Below are 24374 nucleotides of genomic sequence, written 5' to 3'. Positions count from 1 at the left end.
GTTCAGAAGCGACAGAAATGGCTCCTAAACTCTTCATGTGAGCGACCACCTAGCAGATCTACCGTTGACTTCACAAGCTAACCCAGAGCCAGTACTGGAGGCACGGGCTACATCGGAGGCACAGTGCTCGACACCATCGTCAAGACGCATCCAGAATACGACGTAACGGCCCTGCTTCGCAACGTTCCATCCAACTTCTCCACCCGCTACCCGAATGTACATATTGTTAAAGGTGACTATGACAGCACCGACATCATCTCAGATGCTGCTTCGAAGGCAGAGATTGTCGTTCGTGAGCATTTCTATACCGATGCCATCCAAGCTAAGCATGACTGACGGTTCTCCCAGACAACGGCAACTCCGACCACCAACCCTCCCTCCAAGCCCTCATCACCGGCCTCCTCCGCCGCCCCACCCCCTCCTACCTCATCCACCTCTCCGGCACAGGCATAGTCGCCGACTGGCGCACCCCGACCTACCTCACCACCTTGAACCCAAGAATCTGGTCCGACATCCACGACCTCGCCGAAATCACCTCCCGTCCCCAAGGCGAGCTCCACCGCCACACCGACGCCCTGATCCAATCTTACGTCTGCTCTCACCGCGATAAGCTGAAGACCGCTATTGTCTGCCCGCCAGATATCTACGGACCGGGTCGCGGGCCGGGGAGGACGCAGAGTGTGTATTTCCCGCTTTTCTGGAATGAGATTCAGAAGGTTGGGGCGGCGTTTTATGCGGGCGAGGGGACGAATAGGCGGAGCTGGGTGCACGTGGAGGATTTGATGGGGGTTTATTTGAAGTTGGTTGAGGCTGCGGTGGCGGGGGGTGAGGGGGCAGAGTGGGGTGTTGAGGTAAGCGGCAACCAAGACTTGTGATGGGTTTTGTGAGGCTAATGGTTGTAGGGTTACTACTTCGCTTCCTCGCAAGAAGCGTCGCAGATCGAGATCGCGAGAGCCGCCGGCAGGATTCTGAAGGATCAGGGCCGCATCGAGAGCGAGGAGCCAATGCAGGTCTCCCTTGATCAGGTCAACACGATGCTGGGTGATCGCATGCCGGGCTTGGGGACGTACATGTTTGCTGCGAATTCGCGGACGCGCGCTGATCGAGCGAAGAAGCTGTTTGGGTACGAGCCGAGTCATCCGAGTCTGTGGGATACCATGGAGGCAGATCTGCTGGCTTGCTTGAAGTAGATGTCTTGTAGTGATTCTCGTATGGATGCTGGCCATGAATGCTGAATTTGGCTTGCTCTCCGTGGTGGCTTTCACGGTGGTTCCGCATCGGACTCATCCTCCTCGTTCGGTGGTGCCGGGTTCTCTTGAACAGTTTCTGCGGTCTGCGAGCTGGGAGGACGTGGACCATTAGCGGCTGGGCGAGTGTTCACAGCATCCGTTGATACAGGCGCAGCAGGGCTTGCACCGGGTACTGTAGATCCGCCAGGAGTGTCGCAGGTAAGATGCACAGTTGCCATTTGGTTCACACCGCCAGAACCATTCATAACAATACCCTTCGGCACAACATACCCCTCAGGAATTTTCCGCTTGTAAGGCCTCTTCGGGCGCGGGTCCTCAAACGCTGGTTCAGCCTCCAACGCTCGCTTGCGGATCTCGTCTTTGTCGTCGGGTGCTGCGTACTTCTTGATGCCGTAATACGGGACGCGATCTGTCTCCCCTTTCTTTTGCTTGACGGCAGAGAAACGTTCAAGAAAGGCGGCTTGTGATCTCTCTTCTTCGTTCTTTGCATTTGCCTTGGCGGCGGCGAAGCGCGCGGTCTGCTGTTCTGTGAAGCGATCGCTTTCAGTCAGAGGAGTTCTAGATGTGCTAGCCATAGTAGAGCTCCCAGGTATGGTGATAGCATTGATGGCTGAAGAGCCCAGCGCCGTAGGGGCAGCAACTTGCTGTCGTGGTCGCGGAGCTGCCGGTCTGCCAACCAGTCTCGCTCGTGACAGCCCGACCACGTCGAGTATTTTGCCAGCTCGCCGAGGGTTGTGGGCTAGTCCAGGCTCCGTGATGTATACCTGACTGCCAAGATCCGTGGTCCAATTACAGCTGTAGTATGCATTATCGAGCCTGACGAAAGGGTTACTGCTGTGTAAATCCGACACTTCGAGCTGGCCGAGTGAACCCGAGTCTCTATCCGAGTGGCCCAATGCACTTCTGTTGGATGGCCCTGGGGCTCCCTCGTTCACACCGTCGTCATCAGCACCCTCCTCCAGGAGCGTCTGTGCTGCAGCGGTTGCCTTGGCATCGTTTGTGGTCAAGTCCAAGGTGAAGTAGAATTCCTCAGTCTCAAACGGATGGTACTCATACTCGTACTCGTCCTCGTCGTTCACACCAAGCCCGTTCTTGTTTTGGATGCTGTAGGCGCTCTTGGTGATGCCGTTCGGAGATCCTGACTCGGGTGCACCCATCGCTGTAGCAGGTCGGGTTTCATCTGCCGGCTATTTGCGCTTCGTCCTCATCTTAGCTCGCGTCGACGTATCACTGCGACTCCCCGAAGCACGTCCTCCGACTGCAGGCTGCAGATATTGTGTTGGTGTTCCGAGGCCGTGCAAAAGGATGAAGTCCAATTCGCTGTCTGTCTATTTTCGGCACCGCATCGGCTGCAGCCGACGGGACCCTGCTTTTGGCGACGACGACGACATCTCGAGCTCTTCCATCGTCCTCGACATCCATCAGGCAGCGACTTACCAGAGATCGCCAAGTATACAATATCGGCGGCTCATGCACTCGACCGGCACGTCCACAGTCGACAGGACTCATTAGCCCGTACCAGGACGGTGTATTGTGCCACGTTCCTCACCGCATGCCACCTCGGCGGGGTCGAATTATCGTTCGATGTCAAGGGTTTAAGCTTACTCAAGCTTCGGGACATATCAAAGAGTAACCGCCACGACAGTCTACGCTCTCGGATCTCCATTCACCGCGAGAAGCTGGATCCGTCGGCGCATACGCAGTGAAGGCTGGCCACCTTCGCACACTCGCTCGTCGATTACAACTCGACCACAACGCTTATCGATAGCCCGCATATGCTTTAGCGCATTCGCGTGTCAGGTCAGATCGTCGCCGCCGGCTTCCGGCTGATCCAGCCTCGCAGGCACCCAGATTCCAACTCCACGGCAGTCCTCAAGTCACGCGGCTCCGCCTCTCGGGTGTCCGTCGTTACCGCTCGCTCGTTGCTTTACAATCATCAGTTCTCCTGACTGCCTCTCGACCTATTCCTTGCGCAGTCGCGTACCGCCCGAATCCGTATTCATCCCGGCCATATCCGCCCATCTGCACTCGATCTTACGACGCTTAGAGCATTCTCACCTCCGCAGCTCTACCTAAGGCATCTCTGACACTCTCGACTCTTCAACAGATCATTCGTCAGCTTCTGGAGCAGTGACACAACTTTAACACCATTAGCGACAGAGTCCTAGGCATATCTATCACCAGATGAACATACTATAGGGTCGACTTCCCGGACCACAGCCGGGAGTGTTGCGACCGCCATTCACTACCGCCAACCCGCCAGGTAATGCCACGCCCTGGCCGCAAATGCTTCGCCGGCTTCATTGCACTCGCTTTGGGCTATGTCGCTATCAATGGGCTTGTCGAGCACATCACGAAGCACTCCAACCCGTCCGAGAAGCTAGAGGAGGCGGAGTTCATCGCAAGCAGTAAGCATTGGATAGACAAGCAGTTATGTCGCTGGATCGGTGCCTGCGGAACCTTCCACTTGAACAGCAACGGCTGGACGTGGAACAGCGAGGACGATGACGTTCCTCCTAACATCCCGGACTTCAGCCACTTTTGGGATACCGATGAAGATCCAGACTCGTGGTCAGATGAAGAGAAGGAGAAGCGGGAGATACCGCAATACGTCTACGACCATGCGCCGTATGTTCATTTGTTCTCCGATGAACACTTCTGGCCGTGCGATCTTGCCGAACATCTAGCGCATGTTGCGCCACGCATGAATTATACAGATATCCCGCATTGGAACCGTGGACACGGCCTTAACCTTACGAATTTGAAAGACTTGAACGATTATGAAGGAGGAATTCACGGCAGGTTCGTTTACTTACAGAGTGAAGACAACGTCGAAGAACGCCCGGAGTGGCTCGGCGGAGCGCAACACATACCTAAGCTGCCCGATCTTCGCTTCAACAACGACGATGATGACGCGCAATGGCCCGAACCAGAAGACGAATACGATCATGGTCATGCAGCAAAGCAGCAAGCGGCTATTCATTCAGAGTATCAGGACGATGAGGCAAAGCAAGCCGACTTCAGCTTTTGGCCGACCGCACCCACACCTAGTGAGAATGGTAGGTGCGGAGGCAACACTGGCTTCACTTGCAAGGGCAGCAGGTTTGGCAAATGCTGCTCCATCTACGGCTGGTGTGGCAGAGGTGAGGAACACTGCGGCCAAGCGTGCAACATCATGGCTGGAGCTTGCAACGATCCATTCGAACCCATTCCGAAGCCGCGGTCTGACCTTAAAAGACGTAACATACAACAGCAGTCCGAGAAGTATCGACCGGATCAAGCTGGTCGTTCCTCAGCTCCAGCCTTTCTGATAGTTGTGCCGAAGAAGGATGGCGTCGTGGACGCTTTCTGGTTCTTCTTCTACTCCTTTAACCTTGGCCAGAAAGTCTTCAACATCCGCTTCGGTAACCATGTTGGAGATTGGGAGCACACCATGATCCGCTTCAAGCATGGCAAGCCGACCGCAGTCTTCATGTCCGAGCACGACTTCGGCAGTGCCTACCGCTGGCACGCGCTGGAGAAGTACACTGTCAATCCTGATGGTAGCGGAACCATGATCGGCACTTGGAGCAACAACACCGCTGCCAAAGTCGCACAGCGTCCCGTTGTCTACTCTGCTGTCGGCACGCACGCAATGTACCCTACTCCTGGCCTGCATCCGTACATTCTGCCCTACGGTCTTTTGCACGATCAAACTGATCGCGGACCTCTGTGGGACCCGACGTTGAATCTGAACTCATACACCTGGGACATGGAGGAGAAGAAAGTCCGCGCCGCTACCAGCAACCCCAAGCTCGCTACCAGATGGTTCGACTTCGCCGGCCACTGGGGCGACAAGTATTACCCTCTCTCCGACCCACGGCAGTATCGCTTCGCCGGTCAATATCACTACGTCAACGGTCCGACTGGTCCCAGGTTCAAGAACCTTGCTCGAGAGAGCGTATGTCTGACCAAGAAATGCCATGTCCGGTACTGGGTCGGCGACAGCAGGATCAAGCACCTCCCGCTGGAGGAAGGGGAGGAGGAAGGTGGTTTGCCGGGCGGCAACTCGACGGATGGCGAACATTGAATGTTTTATCTGGCATGCACATAGAATCTGGAGTTGCTTTGCGAGTTGGATGACGGGCTTGGATTATGATACCCTTCTGTGTTCGGCGCCTAGCGTGGCATGGTTGGATGATGCTGTATGTAGAAATGATAGAATGGAGTTTGGTAGATGATTGATGAGAATTGTATCTTGAGTCAGTCCATCGATTCACTGTTCTCTGCAGCTCGTGTGAACGTAAGGCGGTGATGGTGCCTTGGTGGCGGTTTTATATCCAGACCCCACCAGCTGTTGGTCTGACGTTCAAGGGTCTCGTTTGGAGTCTGGAAAGTCGAAGGCAACAAGACAACCTGGGACACTTGTTCTCGACTTACCCATACTTCGTGACAACTGGCCTTCCTTGCCGACCTCTTCTCCGTTTTTATACGATACTCACGTTTGGCAACCCCGACGAGGATATACCGTATTTGAAAGGCCATCCCCACCGCTTCTTCAGAGCCATATAAGCCCAACAACCTCTGCTTCGCACCGACACAGCTTGACTTCCTTCTTCAACTCGAGAACGACTCGCGGCGGCCATGTTCAACCGCGACAACCTCTTCGGCGGTCGGCAACAACAGCCGCCGCAGCAATCACAACCACCGATGCGACAGCCAGATCCTCGCTACGGCCAGCAACCTCCCCCTTCTCAGTCATACGGTCAAGAGCAGAGAGGATCGTCGAGGAATATGGCGGCAGCACCACCCGCCGGCGGGCGGAGAATGCAGCTCCGTCCAGCGAAGAGCCCAGATAACAGCTTCACCTTTGGCAACATAAGCGCGGTCAGCTCGCAAGACGTCCCGCCCAACCAGGACGGCACCGATGTCTACCTCCTCATTAACGGGCAATGTGTCGTGTCCGCGCGCCCGATCGGTCAGTTCCCGAGGGGACAGATAAGTCTCAGTGACCCGCAGAGGACATGGATGCAGGTCGCTCTCACGGATGTCGTGGAGGTCGAGCGCTACGACCCCTTCAGCGCGACCTCGCAGAGCTACTTGGGCAGTTTGGATATCGAGGTTGGCTTCGCGGGGAAGAAAAGCACAGAGACGCCATATGACCAGGATGAGCTGGCGCAGGCGTTTGTACACACCTTTCGCAACCAGATCTTCTCACCGGGCCAGCAGCTCCTCATGGACTATCGGAGTATACCGTTACGATTGACTGTGAGAACAGTCGAGCTGGTGGATCTACGGTCTATGCGATCGACGGGCGATACGAAACAACACACCAACCCCCAAGCGCGCGGGATCCTCACGCAGGAAAGTGCAGTAAACTGGTTCAAAGACGCCAAATCACCCATCGCACTCAAAGGCTCTACAAGAAGACCCGCCGCGAACTCAGTCATCAGACCAGACTTCAAGTTCGAAGACATGGGCATCGGCGGTCTCGACAAAGAATTCAGCGACATCTTCCGCCGAGCCTTCGCATCGCGCGTCTTCCCGCCTGGTCTCGCGGAGAAAGTCGGTATCCAGCACGTTCGCGGGATCTTGCTCTTCGGACCTCCTGGCACGGGAAAGACGCTTATCGCGAGACAAATCGGCAAAATGCTCAACGCACGGGAGCCGAAAGTCATCAACGGGCCGGAAGTGCTGAACAAGTACGTCGGACAGTCGGAGGAGAACATCCGGAAGCTCTTCGCGGACGCAGAGAAGGAGCAGAAGGAAAAGGGCGACGAGTCCGGCTTGCACATCATCATCTTCGATGAGCTGGACGCGGTGTGCAAACAGCGTGGTTCCGGGGCGGGAGGAGGCACTGGTGTTGGCGACAGTGTGGTCAATCAGCTGCTTTCGAAGCTGGATGGTGTGGATCAGCTGAACAATATTTTGTTGATCGGAATGACGAATCGGAAGGACATGATTGATGAAGCGTTGTTGAGGCCGGGGCGGTTGGAGGTGCATATGGAGATTAGTTTGCCGGATGAGTTTGGCCGGCAGCAGATTCTGAAGATTCATACGGCGAAGGCGAGGGAAAACGGGAGGTTGGCGGCGGATGTGAGTTTGGAGGAGCTGGCTAGGGAGACGAGGAACTTCTCTGGCGCAGAGATTCAGGGCCTGATCAGATCAGCTACCAGCTTTGCACTACAACGGCATGTGAAGGGCGGTACTGTCGCGGCGCTCTCGGATGACGTCGTTGACATGCAGATTCGCATGGAAGACTTCCTGCGAGCTTTGGAGGAGGTGCACCCGCTCTTCGGTGTCAGCGAAGAAGATCTCGATCGCTGTGTGGAGGGTGGTATCTTCCACTTCAGCTCGCACATCGAGAGGATACTTAAGAACGGTCACGACTTCATCGAGCAGGTTCGATCCGGCGATACACCGCTTCTTTCGGTCCTACTGCATGGTCCAACAGGCTCTGGGAAGACTGCTCTCGCGGCGCGGATCGCTATGGACTCGGAGTTCCCCTTCATCCGACTCGTGCGCCCGGTTGACATGGTCGGCATGAACGAGATCCAGAAGATCCAGCATCTCCAAAAAGCCTTCACAGACGCCTACAAGTCCCCTCTCAACGTCCTCGTGCTGGACAACATCGAACTCATCGTCGACTGGGTCCCCGTCGGCCCCCGATTCAGCTCCGCCGTCCTCGCCGCAATCAAAGGCCTTATGACCAACAAACCACCCAAAGGCCGTCCCTTGCTCATCCTAGCAACGACATCCGAACGGACAGTCATGAACCAGCTCCAGCTAGTCTTCAAAGCTCAAATCGCGGTGCCTAATGTACGCACACAACAAGAGCTCGCGCATATCATGCAGGAATCTGGTGCTTTTGATCAGGAGGGCATATCGAGGGCTATTGGGGATATTGAAAACACGCTTGAGAGCCGGGAGATTGGGGTGGGAGTGGCGCAGGTGCTGTTGAGTATACAGACTGCTATGCAGGATCAGGATCGGGCTGGACGGTTTGCTGAGGTGAGTTCTTGCCCTTTTCGCAATCACTTTCGATGCTGGAGGACCTTGCTAACAACATATGTCACAGGTCATGTGCGAGGCCGTCGCGAATGCCCAGTCTGTGTAAGCTGAATAGATAAGTGGCATAGATGACTGCCACGTCTCTGGATGCGCATTGCTGCCCGATGGAAGTATGGTAGCAAGGCATCATCCTCGGGAGGATTGACAGCTGCTATGACTTGTGGCACATCTTCGTAACACAGTAGAGGCATCAGATCAGCGTTAGGTGACGTTGAAAATGTTACTGACGGCGAGAAGCCGTAACGGCCTCTGTACATCTGTCTTCCTACACGTCTGGATCTTGACAGTTCAAGGTCGCTGAGAACACTCGTCGGCAAAAGTCGCCGTCTCGCCAAGCTCAAAACCCACCTCACCTCTTGCATCGCTGGGTTACACCACAGAATCGTTTGGTCGCTGCCGACGTCCGCGCACATGGCGAATGCTTTTGACAGCTGCATGGCGTTTGATGCCAACATGTCGTGACGCAGTCGTTCATCCTTCCACTGTCCAGCCATTACCGACTGCTCGCAAACGTCCCAATCTCTCCCAACCCCGGCTCCGTTGGACAGCTCACAACTGCCTTCCCGACTCCCAGCTCACGCCCAGCATGAACAAGGCTAACCCTGCCCAACCCACCGCACCCTCGTCCCGTGTGCCCTCTTCGGGTCAAGGCCGTACGGGTAGCGTTGCAGCATGCAGCTGTCCGGCCGCGAGCCCTGCAGTATCAAAATCCTCTCTCCCGGCGAGCAGAGAATCCTCCTCGCGGTTCCAGACCCACCAGTGCCGCACAAAAGGCCGCTCACCTGCTGATACGGGCTATGCAGCTAAGTGTCTAGCTTTGGGTGGAGACCAATGGCGAGCTTGGTTGTGAGGTCTGGGTTTTGCCGTGCCGGAGGGAATCGGCGATATTGAGGTTGTGGTTATGGAGCGGCATTGCTGTCAGTGGCCGTCTACCGTGGTTCCTTCAAGCTACCCTTGCGTATCCATTGGGGCTAACAGAAGCTCGTAAGTTGATGGTGTGCTCCCCATCGCGGCATCCGCAAGCAGGGCTCGCCAGCGTGGGTATAAAAGGTAGTACAGCAGAGCCAGCTCTCCTTCGTCCTTTTCCTAACATCACAATCCCGAAGACGACCTTCTACTGCCCGAGTACCTCCACTTCTCACCCAACTTCATCGTCCCTTCAAGCTTCCTTCAACCTTCATCATGTCTACTTCCTACTACCAATACCAGCCTACGGGCTCTCTACCGGTCAATGTTCCATCAAAGCAACCGCAACCACAGATGCCAGCACGTCACAATCGGTCCTCGTCTGGCTACAGCCAGTACTCGGTGTCGCCGCCTGAACGACCAGAGAGCGTTTCGACTTCCGGCGCTGGTCTGTACTCGAGTGCTTCGAGCCAGTACGCTGGCAGCGATTACGACTCGTCGTCGGGAGGAGTTACCAGCGTGGATCTGCTGGAATACATGAACGATCGGCTTTCGCAGGCGTACAACCCCATGCCACTGGATCGAAATATGGTCAAGCAGGCACAAATGTGAGTATCTTCGACGAGAGAGATTCTGCGCAAATGGATGAGCAAACGCTGACATGCTGCAGGTCCGGGGAGCTCAATGCAAAGAACCGAGAACTGCTCGCTCTGCAGGCGCAGGCCAGAGCGCGACTGGCGAAGACGAGGGCGAACTTCTCCGAGGGCATGAAGGCGGCGAAAGATGTCCAGCGAGATTTGGAGTGGACGCAAAAGAAGGTTCAGTGAGTGAAAATATGAATACGCCCGGTAATGGTTCTTGCTAACCTTCGCCAGGGCACTGAACGCTCGTGCAGCGCAAAAGTACCCAGAGCAATACAGAGCTGCAAGAGAGCGGTATCCCGCAGCGGACGACTACTGAGCGTTGTGACTGATTTGCGGCGTTTTCAAATCGGCGTTCGAGCGTATCACGGACTCAACATTTCAACTTCGCAACAACGACCAGCATCGCCATCACCTGCCTTGAACAGGTCTATATTGTCGCCAAAAACAACAGCCGACGTTGAAACAAGCAGCGTATTCGACCTGGCCTGTGCTCGGGTACATTGCAGGAACGGCGCCAACGCGGCCACCCGCATGCAGCGACTGCAGTAGTCCACACCGTTCGCAGTTCGACTACCGGCAGGACGGCAGCATACGCGCAGGTGGAAGCGGAAGGTTATCTCGTTTGGCTTCTTCACCGGGGTGGGTCTCGGGCGAATCAGGGTTGTAGTGGTATTTGCGAGGTTACGGCCAATGAGAGAAAGTATGCATGCATGTCTCGCTGTTTCTGCTTCTGCATTCTTGTGCTAGGCCCTTCTCAGCAGGCCCACGGTATGAGATCTGATTGGAAAGAATCCAGTTCCGGCAAGAGCGACTGCTGGTTTGGAGTAGTCTCTGCGCTGAGAGGTGCACTGTCGGTCGACCATTGAAGCCAAACTTTAAGCAGTTCACACGATTTTCACGGGATCGGCATGATTTAGGCCCGCCGACTCAGTTTACAGAGGTCTGGATGACTCTCGAATCGTGAGATGAGAGTTGGATCGCAAAGCAAGTATGTTATCACGTGATATGTCTCTTGGCACATCCCAATTGGGTAATGTCGCTCGCAGGTTCCTTCCTCTTCGAGAACCATACCGAACATTCTACGCTTACGATACAGCCACTGTCTGTAGCATTAGGCAGCGTGTATTCGTAACAATCAGAAGGCGCCATGATTAGCTAGAACATACTCGTGATGGCAAAGAAGCTGCCAGCACCTGCTGGCGCCACCGCAAGACTGTATATAAGGCCTCCGCTGGCCATAATTTGAGCCTCATCATCAGACAAAAGAACACCAGCAACCAGCAGCCAACAACAACTCTTCTATGCAAGTCTACCACATCAACAACTGCCAGCCACAAACCTACCGAGTTTACAAGACACCAGCAGCACCAAAGCAATCCAACATGTCTCTCTTCACCTTCCCCCGCCTTGTCCAAAACGAGTTCGCAGGCGCCTTCCGTCTGCTCGACGAGCTCTCGGCAGTATCACGACACACCGCATACACGCAAGCGCCTCGCACCTTCGCACCTCGCTTCTCCTACCGCGAGAACAAGGACAACTATGAGCTGAAGGGCGAGCTTCCCGGCGTCGAATCGAAGAACGTCGAGATCGAATTCACCGACAACTCTACCCTGAGCATCCGCGGCCGGACCGAAAGCCAGCGCGAAGAGGGCGAGCGACCGGCGGCAGAGTCCAGCAAGTCTGTTGAAGCTCAGCCCGAACAATCGAAGAGCGCCGACAGCGAGACCAGCAGTTACCACAAGGCCAGCGTAGAAGACGAGTCCGACGCCACCATGTCCGGCGCCAACACCGAAGCCGCACCGACGCCAGCTGAGAGCGTCGCAACCACCGCCGGGGCGCCGCAGGAAGTCGCTCAGGCGCCGAAGAAGGAGCCTGGGTACTTCTACTCTGAGCGGTTAGTTGGACAGTTCGCACGTACATTCAATTTCCCTCGCGGAACCGTCGACTCCGAGAACGTCAAGGCCAGCTTGAAGGATGGCATTCTTTCGATCGTTGTGCCTAAGTTGGCGGCACCGGGCAGCAAGCGCATCAGCATTGAGTAAACAACTCGACAACATTCATTTCAGCCAAGCATAGCGGAGGAGTTGGACGGCTATCATGATGCTACGAGTCAAGATACCTAATCATGTAAATTAGCTCCTGTACCCAATACAATCAACAGTCAAACCAATCTTACACATCTTCTCATTCCCTTCTCACAACCTCGCCTTCCCCTCCTTCTCCCTAATCTTAATATCATCGAACGGCACACCCAAATACCTCAACATAAACGGAAACCTATCGCTCCCGAAAAACGGCTCCTCCACCCCATCCTGTCTCGTAACACAAAACCACGGCGCCCCAAACGCCCCCTTGCCCACCAACCTCGCCGTCTCATCCGTCAGCATCTTCTTGTACTCCGCTGACGTGCCACCGGCAAGAATCGCCTTCACCTCGTCCTCACTGAAGTGCCGTGCAAGACATTTAGCCATGATGTCCGGCTTCGAGATGTCCATGGCTTCGCGCCAGTAGCATTGCCAGAGCTCTCCGAATTGGTCCTCGTAGCGTGCGGCGGGAAAGTGGGCTTTGATGTAGAGCATGCAGCGCATGGGGAGGAGACTCATGATTGGGAAGAAGGGAGGGGGCTTGAGGGGTTCGAGGCCGAAGTACTGCGCTGCGCGAGGGCCGTCAAATGAGCTGTATTTGGCTTTGGCTTCTAGGGTCCAGGGGGGCTTGTTGCCTTTTGTTTGTTAGTTGGAAGGTGTTGGGATTGGGCGGTGGGGATGTTGATACCGCTGCCGACGTTTATGCCACCAAGGAATATCGGGTGGATGCTGGGTTCGTTAGCCAATAATCACAATATGCAGATGCATGTGGGTGTAGTCGTACTCGATGTCGACATCGTGGTCCAGCAATAAATGCTTGTTCTTTCTCAGCCAAGTAAAAGCGTAAAGTGAGTACGGCGAGTTGCAGTCAAGGTAACAGTCGATCTTGCCGCGTCCGCCCATGACTGTGACGTCGTCTGTGCAATCGAGATCTGAATATCGAAATTTGATATAAGTTAGGAAAGAGATGGTAAAGATGTTGAAGTGAACGCTTCCCGGAGATCGACCCCAGAGTTTCAAGCAGCCTCGGTCCGTTTCCGCATGTGTTTACTCATCCGCCGACCGATCTCCTACCTTGATTGAACTTCGCTCTGATTGCATGATGATTGAAAATGATAAAATCAACAGGGGGTGAAGAATGTCGCAATGTGATGGGAGCATTATCATCAGAGTGTCGAAGGAACAGGTTCAATTAGCATTGAGCATTCCCCAAGCGCACTCATTAGCTGCGGTATCCGTTGCAATCGACAGCGGCAAGATATGCCAGACATACCTGAATGACGGCTGAACTATGTCATGCCAACGTAGAGCTCAGTGAGGATGCCCGCCATGCTCTGGCGCGCTGTCTCTGAACCTTGAATCTTCCCCAGAATCAGCCGCGCTCTCTTTGAATAACGCCGCAGGCTTCCTCCAGTCGTAAGCAATTCGTCAACCCCTAAACACGCCACCCTCCTCAACCCAGCATCTTCATCCCGGTATTCCGCATCACAGGCTTCTTCTCAATATGTGACCCCGTATTCGCCCTCAGCACATCCTCGCCCTTCTTGTTACCACCCCTATCCCTTCCCTTCCCATGCTTCCCCTTCCTGTTATCCTTCTGCACACTCGCATTCACATCCGTCTTCGCTTTCTGAATCGTAATCGGATGACTGCCCACATACTTGCCCACCATCTCCCTCGCCGCCTTGAACCCGAGCTCATGGTCTTCGAACTGCACGAACCCGAACCCTTTCGATTTCGTCGTGCGCTTGTCCCGCACCACGCGCGCTTTGTTGACGTCGTAGACGGCGAAGGCTTTGGCGAGCGAGTCGTCGGTCACTTCACCAGCGAGATTGCCAACGTAGATGCGGAATTTGCTGGGGTCCCACTCGAGCAGGGTTTCATCTTCCCAGGTTTCGCCCCCGCCGTGTCTGACGACTGTCTTCTTCTTGTCGCCGTCGGTCTTGGTCTTGCTGTCCGTGGTGTCTTGGGCTGTTGGCCGCGAGCCGAGGGTTGTGAGGTTGGCGTTGCCGCCTTTACTGTCTTTGTTTTTCTTGTCGTTCGGATCTTGCGGGGCGTAGGCTGACGCCCACTGCGCTAGCTCTTGCTCATGGACGGGGTCGAATTGCTGGTTTGAATTGTACTGTGATCGCGCGGGTGGTGGTGGCGCGAAAGGGTTGCGGATTTGAGGTGGCGTGGGTTGGTACTGTTGCGGTTGAGCTTGCTGGCCTGGGTATTGGTAGTTGTACTGTGGGTTGGCATACTGAGCGTTGCCATACTGTGTGTAGTCCATTGGGTACGGTTGCTGCTGTTGCTGGATTGGTGGGTTCGGGAGCCCAGCGTAGGCGTACTGGTCGACGGCGGGTTGCGGTGGGTAGGTGTTGTTCGTCGCTTGCTTCTGTTGGTTGTGTAACTGTGTGGCGAGCTGGCATAACTCAGTCGCTGTCGGAAATGCTTTCTTGCTCTTGCGCTTGGTGGGCATGACTGCTAATGAGAACGTGCGAAGACGTACCTTTGCTCCTATTTCTTGTGTTAGTGTGATATCGTGTCCTCCAGACGAGACTTCAGTGAAGTTAGATGTGTGTTCGCAAGATCAAGTTTGCGATGTGCGATGTGAAAGTAGATTCGACGTGGGACACAAGTCGTGGTATCGGGAACATTAAAGTCACAGAGCGTGCAAAGACCATTTTCCTGGGCTACACTACCTCTCCGTACACTAATACTGCCTTGCACTGCGAACGATGTAGATGTCCTATAACTTCGCCTTCCCACAACAGCCCTTCGCATCTGCCCCATCCGCCCTCTTCTCAGCTCCCGGCCACGGATCCTGTACCAGCACAGACTTGTTCCTCTTCTGCTCGCTCTGAGGAACGTCCAGCGCAGGGTTCTTCCTAAAAAAGTCCGCCGGCTTCAAGCTGATCGTCGTAATCTCCGAGGGCATTATCGGAAAATCTTCGACACGAGGGTTGTGCGTCATCCCGAACGTTAGCCAGACCACCAGGTCTTCGTTCCTGACGTTCTCGTTTCTGGCAGCCATATCGGCCACCCCGTTCACTTCACAGAGGGATTGGTTCGTCCACTTCCCTCCAGCCCAAAGATCGCCGTCTCGGTATTTCGTAACCCAAAGGTGGTGCTTTGCGAACTGAGCGCGGGCATGGGCGACAGACGTGGGGGAGGCGAGGATGAGTTGGCAGGGTTGAGGGACGAGTTTGTAGCCGACTGGATTCCCGGAGACGGGGTTTTTCTTGCCTTCATTGACGATCTTGAAGGCTCTGTTTGCAAAAGGTGCCGCATCCGCGGGTCCAGACGTAGCGAGGGGTGTCTTGACGACCCGCCAGGCATTGCCGTGCGGATTCTCATCTTCCGTATGCGGGACGGCGATGCTCTCTTCTTGAATTACAGTGTTGGATGGGCCATCGATCATGGGATCGATACGTAAACTGAAAAGATGTTGATGGTTGGCTGCCAGAACGCCGCGAGAGACCACTGTACCCCAAGGCGAGGTCTTGCCGTCGTCAATCAGCTGTGTGGACAGGATGCCTGTAGCTCTGGTCTCGAGTTCGATGTTGCCGTTCTGCATGAAGACCCAGGCGAAGATATACTCGTAGTTGCCGACTGTAATTATGCTCTGTACGACCAGATTCCGCGCTCGAGTGATTGCCGGGTTGCCGGTACGGTGGTTCGTATGTTTAAAATTGATGCCTCCATCTTGCTCGTGCAAGCAGATGACATTCTCAGCAGGCACCGGTTCGCCTTTATCGTCACTCAGCCAGCCACCGAAGTACTTGATCGCGCCTAGACAGTCACAGCCAAGTGCTAGATTATTAGCACAGCTACCGGCTCCTGCATCTCCCAGATCAAAGGCCTGCTTCCTGTGGTATGGACTTCTCGGGTCACCATATGGTACTGTCATCTCCGAGACGCTGAGTCGGTAGAACAGTGGTCGACCGTCATAGCGAACATCGTGGATCGTAGTCCCTTCTCGGTAGTTGAAGCCTATTCGGAACTTGTACTTTTGCCAGCACACCTGGTTGCCCTCCTTCACCTCAAAGCTAGGTCCTTCCGGCTGTACCACGTGCAGTGGCTTCACATCCTGCCTCAATTCCTCATCCAGCAAGTCGGGATAGTACTCGTTGGGTTGCAGGTGAGCCATTGGGGTATCCGCGGGAGCCGTGTGATAAGCTAGTCCATTCTCTTCGCCACCTGTTGCCAGAGGATCGATGGCGACGACCTGATCCGTGTGGATGTTGTAACGTGGACTGAATGGTAAAGGGTAGGCATATTGATTAGAGTCAGGGTGATTGTGGGGAGCTCGAGCGTAGAGTAGAGCTTGAATGTACTTTGGTGTATCCTCTGTAGAGTCTTTGTCTGCTCCATACATCCAGGGGTCACAAGCAATGACTACATCCGAGGGCAGCTTCAGCGCTTTGATCGCTTCCAAAACCTTCGGGTCCGATAGTATGACTTGGGATGCCTGGCGGACTTCGTATCTGGCTGCTGTTAAGGAGAGATAACACGATGCCTTAAGATCGACATACCTGTCATTAGGGCCATGCTGGCCCCGACCCATATGGTCCTCGGCAATCACTGTCTTTGCATCTAGACTGACTACACTTTCGGTGACATAGCGGCCATTCTCCGTAGACCAGATAACGTCCACACATCGCGGGACGTATCCTCGTTTTTCGTGTGGAAGGCCAGCCGCTTCGGCGTCCAGATAGGGGAGTAAGAGTGCCTTGGGCGGGTCATGGAGACTGATGTTCTTGAAGTGTACCTTTGCCTGCTGCTTGCCGGAGTCTGAGACGTATCTCAGTAGGGTTGCGCTTGCGGCTCGAATTTCTTGGTCTGTCAGGAGCTGGAGAGGGTGTCGGATGTTATTGGAAGACTGAGACGAGGCGGCCATCATGGAAAGGGAGAGAGGAGGATACATATGAAGTGTAACAATACCTTGATAGATACAGACGAGACAGCTGTAAGCTCCGTTACCTCTTGGCCGCCTTCGGGCAACGGCTGGTCGACGCCAGATACAGTCGCTATCGCTGCAGTGCCGTGATATCTCGAGCAGATCTGGATGGCATCTTTGGAAGTTCGATGCGAAGAGGTGGTGCCATTGGCTCTCCCGCACATTCACCTCCCCACTTTCACGTTCCAGGGTCCACAGCGCGCTGAGGATTCCACACCTTCCCATCTCGGACGCGTCGAGTGAGCCTCGAACATCAACACCCGACCAACATACAGTATGAGCAACGACTTCTCCCCAGCAGGGACACCCCATCGCGACCGGTCCCCCAAACGCAAGCGCTTCTCTCCCACCCCTACCGACCCCTCCGCCAAACTCCAATATGCCTACGACGAAGACCAAGACGTCCCTAGCGACGCTGATGAAGCCTTCCACACCCCTGCCTCCGCCTTGAGCCCGAATGGCACAACAGTTACGCCAAAACGACGCAAGACCTCTCCCACGCGACCGCGCAGCCTGAACTACCGCCCACACTTTACCCTTCACGGCCACAAGCGCGGTATCTCCTGCGTCAAAATCTCTCCCCGCGGCCACCTCATCGCATCCGCCTCCGCCGACTCTACGATCAAACTCTGGGATGCGCGAACAGGAGCGCTACAACATACGCTTGAAGGCCACTTGGCGGGGATCAACACGATAACATGGTCGCCTGACTCAAGGGTTCTCGCGTCTGGCAGCGATGACAAGCTGATCAGATTTTGGGAAGTGGAATCAGGAAAATGTTTGGAGACGGTGTTGGTCGGCCATCATAACTACGTCTACTCGCTTGCGTTCGCGCCGAAGGGGAACATGCTAGTCTCTGGATCTTACGATGAGGCGGTATTCTTGTGGGATATCCGGACGGCAAGGCTCATGCGTAGCTTACCAGCGCACTCGGATCCAGTGAGCGGAGTGGACTTTGTTAGAGACGGGACACTGATCGCGAGCTGTTCGAGTGACGGGTTGATCAGGATCTGGGACACGGGGACAGGGCAGTGCTTGAAGACGCTGGTTCATGAGGACAACGCTGCGGTGACGAGCGTGAAGTTTAGTCCCAACGGACGGTATGTGCTGGCTGCGACGTTGGATAGTAATGTGAGGCTGTGGAATTATGTGGATGGGAGGGTGGTGAAGACGTACCAGGGTCATAAGAATGTGAAGTACAGCATCAATGCTTGCTTTGGGACTTATAGCTCTATGGCTGCGATGCTGGAAGAGGCGGGAAGTCCAGATGGAGAAGATGAGGGGGAAGACGGTGAGCGAGACTCGCGAGCGAAGAAGCAGTGGGCTTTCGCAGCCATTGGGTCCGAAGATGGCTCAATCGTACTCTGGGACGTTTCGTCAAAGGAGATGCTGCAGCGCATACCCGGCAATGGAACTCCTGTGTTAGCCGTGGACGTTGGGATGGAGGACCAGACCATTGTTTCGGGAGGGCTGGACTGCTGTGTCAGGGTATGGAAGCGTGGGCTCGGAGACGCATCGGAGACGACGAACGGTGACGGAGCTATAGAAGAGAATGGAACTGCGCACGTGAACGGACAGACGGATGCGCAGGAGAACGGTGGGGACGTTGTCGTTCCGATCGCTAATGGCAATGAAGAGTCGACCACGGAAGCTGTTGACGGAGATGGCGCGGGCGATGAGATGGAGAAGGCTATGGCGATGGTCTTGGAATGAGCATGTTTCCGTTCATACCTCACCAATGCAAATTTCGACATATTCAAGAGCTATATTGCCAGTATCTACACGTCTAACCCGATTAATGCCCCTCTATCAAATCCTTACTCGCCACCTTCTGTGCCTCCGCAAGTACCCTCGCCTGCCTCGCCACCTCCCCCAACCTGCCAATCACCTTCCCATTCCCCTCCTGAAACCCGTAAATCGCATACGGAATTTCAACCTCCTCACAAAATTGCCTAACCAGCTTTTGACACTCGCGCAGATTATGCCTCGGCATCCTTGGGAACAGATGATGCACCGCTTGGAACTGTAGACCTCCGTGAAACCAGTCCAGCCACGCCGGGCAGTCCACGTCCATGGTCGTGCGGAGCATGCGTTGCGGAAACGATTCGGCGACACCGAGGTCAGCGGTGGACATTGCGAAGTGCGAGAGCGTGATTTGGACGTGCACGGGCATGGTGATTGCGTGGCTGATGAAGAGGTAGGCTAGGCGAGTGGAGGTATCGGGGAGAGAGAGGTAGAGCAGTCGGTACCCAAACCAGTACCAGAAGAAGACTTGGCCCGCGAGCTCGAGGTAGCGATGCCACCAAGCAGGTCCTTTGCGGGGGCCTTGGCCGAGCAAGATGTATTGCCAGCTGAGGAGGTAGAGGTTGAAGCGACCGAGGGTGAGGATGGGGTAGTAGAGGTAGTGTTGGTATCGCAAGGCGAGTTTGGCGAACGGGTCGTAGGTCATGATGCGGTCGTAATACGTGCTTCGTAAAGAGTCGAAGAAGGCGGTGGAGATGGCGAAGAATGGCATGTGTTGGATGTCTGGGTCGTGCTCGGGAGAGTTCGTTACGATGTGATGGACGTTGTGGTTTCGCTTCCACCAGCAAACGGAGAGCCCACCGGCGAAGTTGGCGATGAGGATGCCGATTATGGTGTCGGCGTGGAACCCGTGGGTGATGCCCATATGGCCTGCATCGTGGACTGTGAAGACGAGCTGGTGCCAGAGGGCGCCGAGGCAGAGGGCGGAAAGGATGTAGTACTCATGGCGGAGAGTGTAGTTGCAGAGAAGGGCAAGGGAGACGTAGCGGACGCATTCAATGGCGTAGGCGGCGTAATTGCAGTTGTAGAGGCCGGCGGCGTGGACGCGGGCGTCCAGTGCGCGGTATTTGGTTATGATGTTGGATTGAGTCGATGGGTCGAGGCTGGGGAAGATTTCGAGGTCGTGGTCGATGTCCTTCTGGGCTTGTCTGTCGGCATCCCAGGAGCCATCTTTGTCTCCTTTGGGCAGAGCCGGCTCATGCAGGTCAAGACTGTCCAGGGAGGTGGCAGAGGACCCGCTCGCAGCTCCAGCACTTCCTCGTCGCCGCCTAAATGAGGAAGTGCGATGTTCTGACGCATCAAAAATAGGCGAGGGTTCTGCGGACCGCTCTTCTTCCGACGAGTCCTCTCTACCCATCTCTTCTACGGTCGGATTCTTTGTGGCGGTCTCTATCTCATCCTTCCTTCTGAATGTTCCACCCTGTATCGGAGGCACAAAATCCACCCATGGCTCCACGATACGTCCAATCTGGTATTTCTGCATGGATTGCTGTGTCTCCAAAGAGTGGAAGGCTCTGACTTCACTCGTAGCATCCCTTCCAACCATGTGCAGTATGGCCTTGTCACCCCCAGGGTGGAATGGCAGCCAGGCATCCGTTTTGAATACTCGGTTGTGGACAATGACCACCTTCCTGCCGTCGGCGATCAAAGCCTCGATATGCTCTCGCGAGAGAGCAGCCTCTCTGTAGCGGCTCGTCTGGGTCATCGCTGTCATGGTGTTGTGTGCTGTAGAGGAAGTGTCGTGTTGCTGTTGCAGTCGTGAGGTTCTCACCGACCTCGATCCTGCTGCTCCTTCTGATATCCAGGGTCCAGTGACCCCACGCCAAGTCCGGCTACCATCGCGCGCTTGTCTAAATCACTAGTGCGACTAGTCGTAGCTAGCCCAAAAGACGATTAGAATGGGCTTATATATAGGAATTGGACTTTGTATTTTGTTTCTTTTATATAGATAGAATTACTTCTCTAGATACCTTTAGATCAAGTTTTCTTAGACTAAATAGTAGTATAGAAAACTAGTAGGAAGATTATATACCATACTATAACATTAAGATCTTGCTATCTACTAAAAGTTAGTAAAAGTAATTAGTTCTTGAGATATAGGCTCTAAAAACTTATTGTAGCATCTAATGTATATTATTAGAGTATATGTCATATGTGTATGGCCCGCCATTATGAGATGTTCGAAAAATTCTCGTCTACGGGAGACTTCATCTGAGCAACAAGATCTAATGTGTTGATCACTCCGACATTTCGCTACGTCTACCAGTCACACAACTGCTGTCCTCGCACCCCTGTAATTTGCCCTCACTACGGCTCAGTCGAGCGCCTGACTGCGGGCTAGCAACATGAGCTTGCCTGTTCCTGCTCTCAGGCGCTTCAAATGTCCAGAAGCGATCCATGAGTCGAGACCTGCCCTCGCTGATATCCTCATGTTCTCGTTCTTCCTCAGTGAGTCTCATGAACCTTATGTCGATATGCTCATCCTTGGTACCTCTCATGCTAAAAGCTATCTTCGTGTGACCTTTCTCTTTCTCATCTTGTTCTTCGTTTTCAGATACTATCTTGCCTCCGAGAAGACTCCGGCGAGCCTACCGTCTTCGCTGAATGCGACTCTTGGTTTCGGGGCACTCTATGTACTGACCGAGGACACTTCTACATGGCGCGTTCAAGGACTTCTATCAGCTGCCAAACTCACTGGACTTCGCTTTACTATTCCCGTCCAGCAACGGCCCACTGATAGCGACATTTCCGTCCACCTGAACGGAGACGAGGTGGCGACGGTCCTGGATGAGATCCGAGCAGTACTGAACTACATCTCTCTTCTTGAAACCTTCCTCAGGTCCGGCCGCGAAACAGCTCTCTTCGTAGAGGATGACGTGGATTTCGGAATCCATATCAAGGCGCAGATGGGGAACATCTCCAGCACCATCTTGGCCCAGACCGCCACAGCCGAAGATATTTCAGCAGAAGGCGATGACCAACCTCCCTTGTTTTCTCAGTATCCCTACGGCAAAGATGCGTGGGACGTCTTATGGATTGGGCACTTTGGCCTCGAATACACCACCAAAACAAAAGTCTGGGACTACCGGGACCCGCAAGCTCTGCCCTGGGATCGATTGACCTCCAAATTCAACAACTACTACCAACAACAAGCTGGCGCAAGCAAGGACCAGCAAATCCTACAGAACGTAGCTCCAATGGCAACCTACGCCTTCGCCCTGACTCGACCCGCAGCAGAGCGACTTCTCCGGATCTTACGAGAAGGCAAGGCACAGAAATTCGACCTTGCGCTGCACATCCAATGCAAAGGTCTGGATATGCTGTGCCTCGCGCCTGCGCCCGGAGTGATGCATCACCACAAGGTTGAAGGCCAGAGATCACTATTAAGCGAGGGGACGAAGGGTGATGGGAAGCACGATCTTGGGTGGTGGCGATACAGGCACAAGTACACGTACAACGTGGAATGGAGTGCGAGATGCAATGCGGAACATGTTGGGGAGAGGGTCGGGGACAGGTGGCAGTGTATGCCTGGGCTGTATGATGCAAACCTCTGAAATATCTGCACTGCTTTTCTACATAGTGTTCGACGTCAATAGTGTACATTCTGTTTCCGCCAAATATCCGAAGTACCGACTCGCTCACCCCTTCTACTCCAGTTCACGCTAGCTCTCTCGGCGACCCTACTCCTCGAACACTACGCCAATGTCTTGATTCCATCTCGTTCTCTGCAGATAGCTCCAATGGTTCGTCTTTACCATCCAGTTCTCCCGGATCAGCCATGCCTGCCATTTCTTGCAAAGTTGACTGTCTTGCTTCGTAAAAAGCTGCCGAATGTTCTGGAGAATCTGCCGGATCTTCTTTGGACAGGTGCTCGCTCGCTTGTCCATTACTTCTCTTGCGTCGGCGGACGCACCACACTGCCGCAACAGCAACGAGAGCTATTGTGACCACGCTCGCTATCGCCACTCCTGCTATAGCACCAGGTGATAATGTGGGATCAGAACGGTTCAACGAAGACTCAGCGCTGTCCGGTGGAGGCTCGTCGTTCTTCGAGGAAGGCTCAGGATTGTTGGACGAGATCGAATTCGAGCTTTCGTCAGGCGACAGGCATGACCTGTCTAAGGAGACCAGGGCAGCATCGGTCGTTGCTTTAGCTTGCGAGATTGTGAACACCCCCGAGTCGTAATCGACAGTAAGGTATGCAGCTTGGAAAAAATGTCGGCCTAAGATTGCGAGATCGTTGGAATTGCTTCCCACATTCGGCGCGAGCAGTATTTCGCTGGCTGATTGGTTAGTGAACAGTGATCCATCCTGTGTGACGCTCGTAGGAGGTACGGCGAGAAGATAGTTCGGTATCGTGATGTGGAAGTTGTTGTCCAAAGTGATCATGAGATCGCCCTGGAATCTGAGCGAGGTATCAGTATTGGTCAACAGTCTTGGTTGGCAATCTTACACTTCGTCAGGCTCATATAACATGCCACCAAACGTGATGCCATCACCACCACCACGACCAGTTGCCCTCGTGCCTGTGTACGCCTCAAAGTTATCGTAGTAAGGTGTCTGCGGGAAGTATGCAATTAAGGGATAGTGTGGTAGCAGACATGCCGTAAGCGACGTTGGGACCGTGATACTGGACGTTGTGCCGTTTGGAAACCCAAGAGAGATGTCTGAAATGGTCACGACCATGCCAGAGTGGCAGGCCTGAGAAGGCGGTGCAAGCTCTTGAGTGTAGTTCACCCCATGGACTTTCGCTGCATCATAGCCCCCCAGGACGATCTGGCCGTCCATTTGGTTCGAAGTAGTCGCACCAGTCTCACCCCACCACCACGAGAAAGAGCGAGAGGCGATCGTGCCGGCGTCAATGAGAAAATTTAGCAGGGTCGAGTTCGGTCCAAGGCCCATCGCCGCTTGGTTGTTGAGGTACTGATTGAGGCTCAACCCGGGCATGCCAATGGGGTATGGATCAAACGCAGTCTGTCCAACCGACAATGCGTCCGTGACGAAAGTGTTGTATGGCACGTTTTGCCCAATGACATTCTTGAGGTCCGTTGGATCTCCACCGGCATCGTGTACGCTCATCGTTGAGGAGCTCGTCGAGGAGGAAGATGCATCGTACAAGCCTCCACGTTGCGTAAGGCATCCAGTCATCAATGGGAAGCGGTCGAGATCGTTGCAAAATGCGGCGCTGGAGTTGTATATCCAGGTGTCGTTGTAGAAGCTGCTAGGTGTGAGTAGTAGATATTGTACCGTGAGATCTGACGTACGGTTGTGCCATCATCGAGAAGGCCTGAGCGGGTGTGCCCACGAAGATGGGAACCCCTCGCATGATTTGGCTGTTGGACAGCTCGACATCTTGAACTGGCAAGGAGACGACAGCCGAGTGGATACAGGCCGCGTGGCTCTCGTGTAGAATGAGGAGTACGGGAAGCAGGAAGTGATACGACAAGTGTACCGCCATAGGCATTGTAGTAAGCTTTCCACTACCTGTAAGTTGCGTCTCATTCAACAAAGGACGCCGGTGATGGGATATGCTTGAAAGACATACAAGGCTGGGCGGCCAACTTACATTCTAGACCGTATGCAGCACCACGCCGCAATCTCTCATGTTCTTACCCTGCATCCAAGCGAGAAGGCTGTGACATCTTGCCGCGCGCTATCATACGGCATGTAGTGACAGCGGAGTAGAGCTTTTGCG

The 24374-nt window shown here is 54.5% G+C and overlaps 13 protein-coding genes across 13 annotated transcripts; 7 read left to right on the top strand and 6 right to left on the bottom strand.

Annotated features, from left to right (window-relative positions):
* Positions 1–17: 17 nt before the first annotated feature.
* On the top strand, positions 18–1190 carry LTR77_006349 (uncharacterized protein; the record flags this gene model as incomplete). Its single annotated transcript, XM_064803591.1, has 4 exons — positions 18–37; positions 93–292; positions 349–851; positions 903–1190. The coding sequence occupies 4 exons, from the start codon at positions 18–20 to the stop codon at positions 1188–1190; spliced, it is 1011 nt and encodes a 336-aa protein (XP_064658506.1).
* A 71-nt stretch (positions 1191–1261) lies between these two features.
* LTR77_006348 (uncharacterized protein) lies at positions 1262–2407 on the bottom strand (the record flags this gene model as incomplete). The annotated part of the gene is made up of 1 exon (XM_064803590.1): positions 1262–2407. One exon carries the CDS (start codon positions 2405–2407, stop codon positions 1262–1264), a length of 1146 nt encoding a protein of 381 aa, XP_064658505.1.
* Positions 2408–3516: 1109 nt separating this feature from the next.
* VPS62 (Vacuolar protein sorting-associated protein 62) lies at positions 3517–5319 on the top strand (the record flags this gene model as incomplete). The annotated part of the gene is given in 2 exon segments (XM_064803589.1): positions 3517–3658; positions 3674–5319. 2 exon segments carry the CDS (start codon positions 3517–3519, stop codon positions 5317–5319), a joined length of 1788 nt encoding a protein of 595 aa, XP_064658504.1.
* Positions 5320–5873: 554 nt separating this feature from the next.
* Positions 5874–8346, top strand: SEC18 (transport between ER and Golgi ATPase protein; the record flags this gene model as incomplete). The annotated part of the gene is made up of 2 exons (XM_064803588.1): positions 5874–8240; positions 8308–8346. The coding sequence occupies 2 exons, from the start codon at positions 5874–5876 to the stop codon at positions 8344–8346; spliced, it is 2406 nt and encodes an 801-aa protein (XP_064658503.1).
* A 1136-nt stretch (positions 8347–9482) lies between these two features.
* Positions 9483–10166, top strand: LTR77_006345 (uncharacterized protein; the record flags this gene model as incomplete). Its single annotated transcript, XM_064803587.1, has 3 exons — positions 9483–9814; positions 9877–10029; positions 10082–10166. 3 exons carry the CDS (start codon positions 9483–9485, stop codon positions 10164–10166), a joined length of 570 nt encoding a protein of 189 aa, XP_064658502.1.
* A 1066-nt stretch (positions 10167–11232) lies between these two features.
* On the top strand, positions 11233–11892 carry LTR77_006344 (uncharacterized protein; the record flags this gene model as incomplete). The annotated part of the gene is made up of 1 exon (XM_064803586.1): positions 11233–11892. One exon carries the CDS (start codon positions 11233–11235, stop codon positions 11890–11892), a length of 660 nt encoding a protein of 219 aa, XP_064658501.1.
* A 153-nt stretch (positions 11893–12045) lies between these two features.
* LTR77_006343 (uncharacterized protein) lies at positions 12046–12731 on the bottom strand (the record flags this gene model as incomplete). The annotated part of the gene is made up of 2 exons (XM_064803585.1): positions 12046–12569; positions 12719–12731. 2 exons carry the CDS (start codon positions 12729–12731, stop codon positions 12046–12048), a joined length of 537 nt encoding a protein of 178 aa, XP_064658500.1.
* A 656-nt stretch (positions 12732–13387) lies between these two features.
* Positions 13388–14395, bottom strand: LTR77_006342 (uncharacterized protein; the record flags this gene model as incomplete). Its single annotated transcript, XM_064803584.1, has 1 exon — positions 13388–14395. The coding sequence occupies one exon, from the start codon at positions 14393–14395 to the stop codon at positions 13388–13390; it is 1008 nt and encodes a 335-aa protein (XP_064658499.1).
* Positions 14396–14665: 270 nt separating this feature from the next.
* Positions 14666–16816, bottom strand: LTR77_006341 (uncharacterized protein; the record flags this gene model as incomplete). Its single annotated transcript, XM_064803583.1, has 2 exons — positions 14666–16403; positions 16452–16816. 2 exons carry the CDS (start codon positions 16814–16816, stop codon positions 14666–14668), a joined length of 2103 nt encoding a protein of 700 aa, XP_064658498.1.
* Positions 16817–17152: 336 nt separating this feature from the next.
* Positions 17153–18589, top strand: SWD3 (WD domain protein; the record flags this gene model as incomplete). Its single annotated transcript, XM_064803582.1, has 1 exon — positions 17153–18589. One exon carries the CDS (start codon positions 17153–17155, stop codon positions 18587–18589), a length of 1437 nt encoding a protein of 478 aa, XP_064658497.1.
* Positions 18590–18671: 82 nt separating this feature from the next.
* LTR77_006339 (uncharacterized protein) lies at positions 18672–20393 on the bottom strand (the record flags this gene model as incomplete). Its single annotated transcript, XM_064803581.1, has 1 exon — positions 18672–20393. The coding sequence occupies one exon, from the start codon at positions 20391–20393 to the stop codon at positions 18672–18674; it is 1722 nt and encodes a 573-aa protein (XP_064658496.1).
* Positions 20394–21024: 631 nt separating this feature from the next.
* Positions 21025–22275, top strand: LTR77_006338 (uncharacterized protein; the record flags this gene model as incomplete). The annotated part of the gene is made up of 2 exons (XM_064803580.1): positions 21025–22214; positions 22260–22275. The coding sequence occupies 2 exons, from the start codon at positions 21025–21027 to the stop codon at positions 22273–22275; spliced, it is 1206 nt and encodes a 401-aa protein (XP_064658495.1).
* Positions 22276–22336: 61 nt separating this feature from the next.
* LTR77_006337 (uncharacterized protein) lies at positions 22337–24005 on the bottom strand (the record flags this gene model as incomplete). The annotated part of the gene is made up of 3 exons (XM_064803579.1): positions 22337–23084; positions 23133–23897; positions 23944–24005. 3 exons carry the CDS (start codon positions 24003–24005, stop codon positions 22337–22339), a joined length of 1575 nt encoding a protein of 524 aa, XP_064658494.1.
* Between the last annotated feature and the right edge of the window lie 369 nt (positions 24006–24374).

This window comes from Saxophila tyrrhenica, assembly GCF_035928015.1.
Source record: "Saxophila tyrrhenica strain CCFEE 5935 chromosome Unknown scaffold_9, whole genome shotgun sequence".
Classification (NCBI taxonomy): domain Eukaryota; kingdom Fungi; phylum Ascomycota; class Dothideomycetes; order Mycosphaerellales; family Extremaceae; genus Saxophila; species Saxophila tyrrhenica.
The sequence above is the reverse complement of the archived record's forward strand: the minus strand, read 5'-3'. Positions and strand labels throughout refer to the sequence as shown.